At 47.5% G+C, this 8,899-nt stretch overlaps 1 protein-coding gene across 1 annotated transcript; it reads right to left on the minus strand.

The window, feature by feature from the left end:
• Positions 1–475: 475 nt before the first annotated feature.
• On the minus strand, positions 476–5,163 carry LOC122561592 (ATP-sensitive inward rectifier potassium channel 8-like). The gene has a single exon (XM_043713441.1). It carries the CDS (start codon positions 3,503–3,505, stop codon positions 2,264–2,266), a length of 1,242 nt encoding a protein of 413 aa, XP_043569376.1. The 5' UTR covers positions 3,506–5,163; the 3' UTR covers positions 476–2,263.
• Positions 5,164–8,899: the final 3,736 nt, after the last annotated feature.

Raw genomic sequence — 8,899 nt, forward strand, 5'->3', positions numbered from 1 at the left:
TGTTAATGAAGATGTTAACAGGAAGAACAAAGGAAATTGGAGTGCAGGAAAGGAAAGCAGGTCTATCAAGCCATCCCATATTCAAGGTAACTGGGGAACTAATAAATGGTCACTTGCTGAATGCCTTCTCCCCGCACTATACACAATCACCCACACCCAACCTGCCCACACATATGCACTCACCCATACTATTCCACACAGAGACGCGCGCACACACCCAGCCTATGCATATAACACACACTCATGTACCCCACTCATCCACACACATAGATACATTCACACTCAAACACAGAATCATACACACACCCAAACCACACACACCCTATTTATCCACTTATCGATTCATACACACCCCAGACACACCTAATTCATTCACATTCAGCCACACATATTCACACACACGCTTCCCACTTACCAACACACACATATATATGCACACATTATGCATTCCCTACTCACCTATACACAACCATACATACCCATACAAACACGATCCACACACTCCACACACACACACCTATCACATGTACAAATTCAAACTGAATCCCAACCACACACACACACTCACAGATATACACATACAGAGAGATACATATAAACAAAAACATCATCTCCCCAAACACACACATAGCCATGTAATTGCATGGAGACTGTAGAATTAGTAAAGGGAAAAAATTATGGCAGAGTTTCTAGACAACGCAAACCCTCCTCTCCCATCCACAGGTTGTCTGAAACAGTCCAGCAGATTGCATGACCCATATGTAACATTAATTGTCATCTTCTATAGAAAGAAGCTTCTTCTAGACAACCACTAGATTTCCAACAATCAGCAGTTAAAATATTAGGATCATGGACTAGAACTTCTCTGATAGGGAGTGACCTTAACATATCATCATTTCTGGTTCACAGGAGAAATGCAGTACAAATTCATACTTGAATTCTTTGTCACATTAAAGCTGAGCTGAAATGATTTAATGTGCATAGATAACAAAGTCTGCACTTTAACATTTAAACTTGGTAGCTTTTGAAAGAGGAACTCAGTGAATAAATCACCTCACATCCTGGAATGCTCACTTGAGTAACAAAATATAGTTCCATTGTGGTTCCAGTGTGGGGCAGAGTTAGAACTCAAACTGCAACCAACATTCTGATTGTAACTTCAGGGAGACCACATAATAAAATCCAATGCTATAGAAATTCACTTTCAAGGAATGAATAATATTAAATTCAATGTAAATATCACTGCCCACCCAGCCTCTGACACAAAAACATGACACATATTAATTAAAAGGACAATGAACATTTTCAAACACAACTTTGCATGAACTTCCAAACTCGATTACAGTAGGTGCCTATGTTATTGGAGATATAGCTGTTACAAGAAATCAAGTGAACTAGTCTAATTGCAATGTTATGCTACAAACAATTCTGCAAATTCTATATGTACAATTTTATTCTCGCCAATAGAATTCATAGAATTTTACAGCACTGAAAGTGACCGTTCAGTCCATCGTGTCCGCACCAGCTATCAAATACCTATCTCCTCTAACACGAACAGAAATTGCTGGAAAAACTCAGCAGATCTGGCAGCATTTGTGAAGAGAAAGCAATATTAACGTTGGTGTTTCTAGTTTCCAGCATCCGCAGTTCTTTGGTTTTCTTGTTTAGTGCCTATCTACTCTAATCCCATTTCCCAGCACTTGCATGCTATGGCACTAAGACAGTGACTAAGTCATCGCTACCTTGGTATGCTGCATACATTTGTTAATATACCATGAGTATCACATTTTACATTTTTAAACTAGGCCACTTAACTAATGGGTCAATGCCAACTTGGAGACTCACAAGCATATAGATATAAGGTGAGTGTAAAATAATATGGATGCTGGAAATGTGAACTATAGCCGAAAATGCTGGAGAAACTGGCATGCCTGGCATCATCGTGTGGAAAGAGGGAGAGTTAACATCTGGGGTCCAGCATGACTCTTCTTGAGAATGGTTCCTGGAGAAAGAATAGTGGACTTGAGATGTTAACTCTTTTGCTCTCTCTCTCTCTCTGTACAGACCTACTGAGTTTCTCCGGCACTTTTCTGTTTTTGTCCCAGATCAGGCCTGTTGCTTAAAGAGTGGCGAGGGTTTAAATTGCACCGTGTGAAGTAAAGGCACGAAAACGGTCTGCACGTTCAGTATGTGGACAGTCCCTCTTTGAGGGGGGAGGGGGAAAGGTGATGCTCAGGGCAATGAGAGCCACCAAACCGTGAGCTCAGTTCTCGCTCGCTTCGGGCCCGGAGTCGGTGGGGGTGAAGAACTGGACCTTGGGGATGACCAGAGAGGAGGTGCTCCTCCTCATGGAGTTGTTCCTCCTCATGGAGCTGCGCTTCCTCAGCGAGTTCTGGTGCGAGAGCTCGCTCCTCTGCAGGGTCTGGATCAGGATGGAGGGCTTGTCGTCGAGCTCCCGGGCGGAGCAGCGCGGGGTCGCCACCTTGACGCGGTTGCCGAACTTGGAGTAGTCCACCGAGTAGGTGCCGTCCTCCTCGGTGACCACCGGCACGAAGCGGTAACCCCAGAGGATCTCCTCGGAGATGTAGGAGGTGCGGGCCTGGGTGGTGATGCCGGTGGTCTCCACCACCCCCTCGAGGATGACGATGACCTCCAGGTTCTGGCTCTGCAGGTCACTCGCCGAGATCTCGTAGAGCGGGCTGCGGCGGTCCACCACGTGGCTGATGGTGAGCGGAGCCACCAGGAAGATGCTGCCGCTGCCCAGGGGGTTGTCCACCGGGATGTCGATCTGGTGCAGCGGCAGGAGCTCGCCCTCGGCGGTGCTGCTCCTGCGGACCACTTGCATCCTGACCGAGGCGCTGATGATCATGCTCTTCCGGAGGTCGCCCACCCTGAACATGAAGCACAGGCGGCCGTTCCTCAGGCAGATGACGGCGTGCCGGCTGAAGATGAGGGTCTCCGCCCGGCGGTGAGCCTGCGCCGTCTTCATGAAGATACAGCCCAACATGACCGCGTTGATGATCAGCCCCGAGATGTTCTGCACGATGAGGCCGGCGATGGCGCTCGCACACTCCTCGGTGATCATGCGGCCGCCGAAGCCGATGGTGACCTGCACCTCGATGGAGAACAGGAACGCGGAGCTGAAGGAGCGCACTTTGGTGACACACGGCTCCGAGGCGGTGCTCGGCCGCCGGGGGTCCAGGTCTCCGTGAGCGAACGCCAGCAGCCACCACATCATGGCGAAGAGGAGCCAGCTGCACAGGAACGACATGGTGAAGATGAACAGGGTGTAGCGCCACTTGAGGTCCACCAGGGTGGTGAAGACATCCTGCAGGAAGCGGCCCTGCTCTCGGATGTTCTTGTGCGCCGCGTTACACGAGCCGTTCTTGGCGATGAAGCGAGCCTGGCGGGGCCGCGCCGTGTACCGGGGCTGACGCCGCACGTTCTCGGCGGCGATCCGGGCCAGCACGTACTCCTCCGGGATGATGCTCTTCCTGGCCAACATTGTGGCCGCATAGTCCTGGCCTTACCCACCAGGCACCCTGCGCTGGGCTGGGCTGGGCTGGGCTGGGGGCGAGGGCAGACCGCAGACACTGGCGCTCCTGAGTCTGAGTTGGGGTTGGCCTTTTGTAGTGGGATCTGGGAGAGAGTGTGTGTGAGAGAGAGATGGGCACTTGTGTCCTCCAGTTACTAAGCAAAACACTCAGTCTTGGTGTCTGGGAGAGAGCAACTCACTCCTGGTCCTGGGCAGACGGGTAGAGTTTGCCGTGATGTCTGGGAGAGAGTGTGGCAGGCACTTTAGTGGTGTCAGGGCGAGAGAGATTGGCACTTCTGTTCCCCCGGCTGTGAAGTAGACCACTCAGTCTTGGTGTCTTGGAGAGAGGAACTCACTCCTGGTCCTTTGTAGACAGTCTGACCTTGTCCGAGACTCAGACGGAGAGAGAGTGGCACTCCTGAACCCACTTTGCTGAGCAGACCAGTTGTACCGGTGTCTGGGAGAGAGTGTGGCACTGCTGATCCTCGGTGTATAAGCAGAGCTTGGCACTTGAATCGGTGTCTGGGATTGAGACAGAGAGAGAGAGAGACACTCCAATATTGATGTAGCCGTGCCCGGTATTCAAAGCCGCGTGTCCTTTTGCTATACACCCGGGCAGGAGGGTCTGCCCTCTTCCTTGATGTCCAAGGCGAAGTGTAACATGGCACCCCTGTCCCTTGGTCCTTTCGCGGTGGTATGCTGGTGTGGGTGCAGCCTGGCACAGCCGTGGGGCCACCTAACGCTCCCGGTCGCTGCTATCCCAGAGCTGGGCAGACCCGCAGGAGAGACAGGCTGAGAGAGAGGAGCATCACTGAAGGAAACCTCGCACATCCACACGGCCAGTCCCGGGCAGAGGTCTGTCTCCTGCCTCTGTGTGTTTGTGTGTGTGTGTGTGTGTGTGGTAGACTGCACCGGCCTGGGACACACACTCCTGTCTATCGCTACGAGCCCTAAGTAACTACGAGGGCACAGATTCAGCCGATTTTCAACCCTGTTCCCGAATCCAAACTCTAACTTTCTGACGTAAAATGGGAGGATCTTTGAACCTCATTCCCAAAGGAAAATCTTTTTTTTTCAAAAAATTAAAAAGATAAAGGCTGTTAACTCTTTCAGATCATTAAAATTTGTCTGTTTCGAGCACATTGGTTCCGCTTTGTGTTTTAGTTGCTTTCTGGGACCGGAGTCGCCTGTTTGAATTTCATTGAAATGTCATTTGGAGTTGATTTTTTCGCTCTCCGTTTCGGGATGATGTTCATGTATCAGGGCTCTCGCTCAATTAGACATAAACATTTTCCCACTCAATTTCCGCCCCGCTGAGATTTCTCTGAGGGACTGCTGTCTGCTCCCAACCTCTTAAGCAAACAGTAAGAGAGACCTAGCCGTTCTCTCCACAAGAACTGAAACATTTTCTGACCAGCCCTTGCCAACACCGAATGTCTTAAACCCGGAGATGGCGACAGCTCGTTTCCAGTCCAAAGACTGGACAGTTTAATAGGTTAGGCGGCAGGGTGGGTTACTTAAGGTAACTTTCCGACTGGCAAACGATCTCAGGGCGATGGCAAATGGGAGAGGAGAGAAAATGCGTTTTTTTCGGTACTGTTGAGAAATCTTCGCGAATGTGTCCGGAGGACTGGATTGGTTCTGCCCCTTCGTCAATGCAAAATGAAGTCAGTTTCAGTCTCATGTCTCACAATCAGTTTATTTGACAGTCACCGTGGTCAGAGTAACACAGCGCTTTTTCCATAATGAGAGAGTCCCTTAACAAGGTGGGGGTTTGCACAGATGGAGGGCACTGTCGGGGATCACCAACAACGACTAAAATGTTCCAAATTAGTTGGATTACTGGAATGAAATAAATGATTTTCAAGAAGGGAGGAATATATTGAAAATATGGCTGGATTCCTAAGAGGGCTGGCGTCATCTTTAAGGTTGCAATCCAATTTCATTAACGAGTTGTAATGTCTTGCATGTTCAAAGATAGACGTCTTACAAATCTCATGGAAGCATCTGTTTAATGAGATTAATTTAATCTAGGATACATTTTGTGGCTGTCTAATCTCATAGGGTGGTCCAGTGGTTAGCACTGCTGCCTCACAGCGCCAAGGACCCAGGGTCGATTCCCCGCCTCGGGCGACTGTCTAGTGTCGAGTTTGTACATTATCCCAGTGTCTGAGTGGGTTTCCTCCCACAATCCAACGGTGTGCAGGCCAGCTGGATTGGCCATGCTAAATTGCCCATAGTGTTAGGTGCGTTAGTCAGGGGTGGGGGAATGGATCTGGGTGGTTGCTCTTTAGAGGGTCGGTTACCGTTCTGTGGGGTATCTAATCTAATCTAACACAGCTTTAAATTGAACCAACATAATTTTCATGAATAAAATAAAACAAAAACCAAGCTTGCTGAAGAGATTCAGCAGGTCTGGCAGCATTTGTGGAGAGAAAGCAGGATTGACTCGAAGGTTTACTGGACTCAGAAGTTAACTTTGTTGACTCTCTACAGATGCTGAACATGTGTTGCTGGAAAAGCGCAGCAGGTCAGGCAGCATCCAAGGAACAGGAGAATCGACGTTTCGGGCATAAGCCCTTCTTCAGGGAGATTGCCCGAAACGTCCATTCTCCTGTTCCCTGGATGCTGCCTGACCTGCTGCGCTTTTCCAGCAACACACTTTCAGCTCTGATCGCCAGCATCTGCAGCCCTCACTTTCTCTCTACAGATGCTGCCAGACTTACTGAGTCTCTAAGCAATTTTTGTTCTGTTTGTTTCAGACCTCCGTCATTTTCGCTTCTTCGTTTCATATTAAGTTTCATGACTGTCATGCTAACGAAAAGATTGGTTTGGTTTTGACATTCTTTTATCTTTACCAGAGGGTCCAGTCCAACTTCGACAGCCCGTGTGAGAGAGGGAGAGTATTCGTACTGCAAATTAACATTGAAAGGGTGAACGAAAGATCTAAGTTGAAAAGAGAGAAGAACACCATCCGGGATTGGGAACAAATCACCACCCTATCTTGATCATCCACAAAGTGTTGCAAGTCATTGTCGACAATGCTGTTAAGTGACAGTCACTCATCGTTCTCCAGACACTTGGTCAGTTTTATCAGTACCACTTAGTTTTTGATCTCATTAGTCATAGTCCAAATATGGATAAAAGATTAAACTGAAGGCAGCCTCTTATATGCGTTCTGAGGAAGGGGCCGAAATGTTAACTTTGATTTCTCTTCGCTGATGCTGCCAGACTTGCTGAGCTTTTCCAGCAACTTGTGTTTTTGTTGCAGCCTTTTTACTAAATGTGGCCACAAGAAACTCGAGCAAGACTGAAATCAATGGTAATCGGCAAGAAAACGGGTCAGAGTCAGACTAGCTCAAACAAAGGTGGTTGTGGGTGTTAAAGGTCAATCAACTCAGTTCCGGGGCATCTGCAGGAACTCCTCTGGGTTCAGCCCAATCACCTTCATCTGTTACATCAATGACCTTCCTCCATTACAAAGTCAGAAATTGGGAATTTTGTTGATAACTGCACACTGTTAGTACCATTCACAACACCTCATATACTGAAGCTGACCATGCCTGCCTGCATGCAGCACAGCCTGGATGATGTTCAGGTTTGGGCTGAGAACGGCAAATAACATATATGTCATGCAAGTGCCAGGTGATAACCATCTCCAACAAGAGAGAATCCAGTCACCTTCCCTTGGCATTAAATGATATGAGCATCACTAAATTCCCAAATATCAACCTCCTGGGGTGACCATTGATCAGAAACTGAATTCAACTGTACATGTAAATACAGTCTTTAGATAAAATGGTGAGAGTTTTCTGGCAAGTAACCTGCCTCTTGTTTCCCCAATGGCTATCCACCATCTAACCAACATAAGTCAGGAGTGCAATGGAAAACTCTCCACTTGTCTGGAGGACTGTAGCTCCAGAAACACTCAAGAAACTTGACACCATTTCAGACAAAACAACCCACTTGATCAACACCCCATCTACCACCTTCAACATTCACTCCTTCACCAGCAGAGCACAATGGTGAAAGGGGATACCAATCTAAAAGATGCTCATGATTGTACTCAACCAGCTCTCCAATACTCCTTCCAAACCAATGACCTCTACCACCTAGGACAAGGACAGCAGATGTGTGGGAACATCACAATCTGCATGTTCCTCTCCAAGCTACACCACATCCAGACTGTTCCTTCACAGTTGCTGGGTCAAAGTCCAGAACTCTCTTGAAAGCAGTATTGTGACTCACAATACCACATCAACCGCAGCAATTCATGGTGGCAGTACACCAGAGGCGTCTCAAGCACATTTAAGGATGGGCCACAAACGCTAGACTAGGCAGCCATAACTCCATCCAATCAAAGAATGATTTTAAAAAAAGGCATTAGAGGGCCCTTATCATAAGTGCTCAAGTCAGAGCTCAGTTGGATATAGATGTTAAGCCCAAGTGGCCATGCATGAACAAGGCACCTCTATAGCAGCAATGGAAAATGCGTATATCTCAGACAGGATTTCCAGACGCAGTCCACACCATTGAAGAAGGAGTGAAGAAGTCCATCTCTAGTATGAGTGTCATGATGCCTAAGTCAATTGCACTGATGTCCACTTCTATATAATGAGTATCCCCCTATATGGATGTCTATAATAATGATTGTGCACTATGTGTGTTCTTATTGAAATGAATTATGCATTTTATTTGTACTTTTCATTCTCCTGCCATCAGCTTTGTTATATCACAAATTCCAAATTGACAGTCGGCCTGAGGTGAATGATGTGATCAGGCTGGAAGTTAAAAGAAGCCTTTGACTGTCATGATGAGACTTTTCAGGGTGGGATTTGTATTGGGATAAGGTCGAAAGCACAGTGCATTATGGCCTCGCACACTGAGATTAGCTGTATTGTGTCTGTACAAGGCAGTTGCAAGGCTCTCCATGGGTCAGGTGAGAGTCTGGACTCACTGTGGTCACATTTAGCTTCTCCTCCAGACCCTCCTATTCCTCTTCTTCTCTCCCTTCTTAAGAGAAATATGCCAAGTTTTCTACACCTTCCTGCTTCTATAGATCAAGTCCTGTCCATAGCATGATGTTCTGCAAAGCAGAGCTGACCTCTATCCTTACTAATACATACTGAAGGGGCCCTGATCTGTCTATGCACTTGACCCAGTGGTTTGCTCAGTGGTGACCTGTGTGCTTATGTGATTCTTAGCATATCTTTGCTCTGCATCCATGGTAAGATTCCTCATTTTTATTGTGAGATATGCTCTTAAAGGATAGCTCTGGTCTCTGAGGAGTTGACTCTGTTGGAGATGTGAGAATCTCTAAGAGATGTGACTGGCCTGAAATGAAGAAATCTCAATAGCTCCAGG

This window comes from Chiloscyllium plagiosum, chromosome 23, assembly GCF_004010195.1.
Source record: "Chiloscyllium plagiosum isolate BGI_BamShark_2017 chromosome 23, ASM401019v2, whole genome shotgun sequence".
NCBI classification, from domain to species: domain Eukaryota; kingdom Metazoa; phylum Chordata; class Chondrichthyes; order Orectolobiformes; family Hemiscylliidae; genus Chiloscyllium; species Chiloscyllium plagiosum.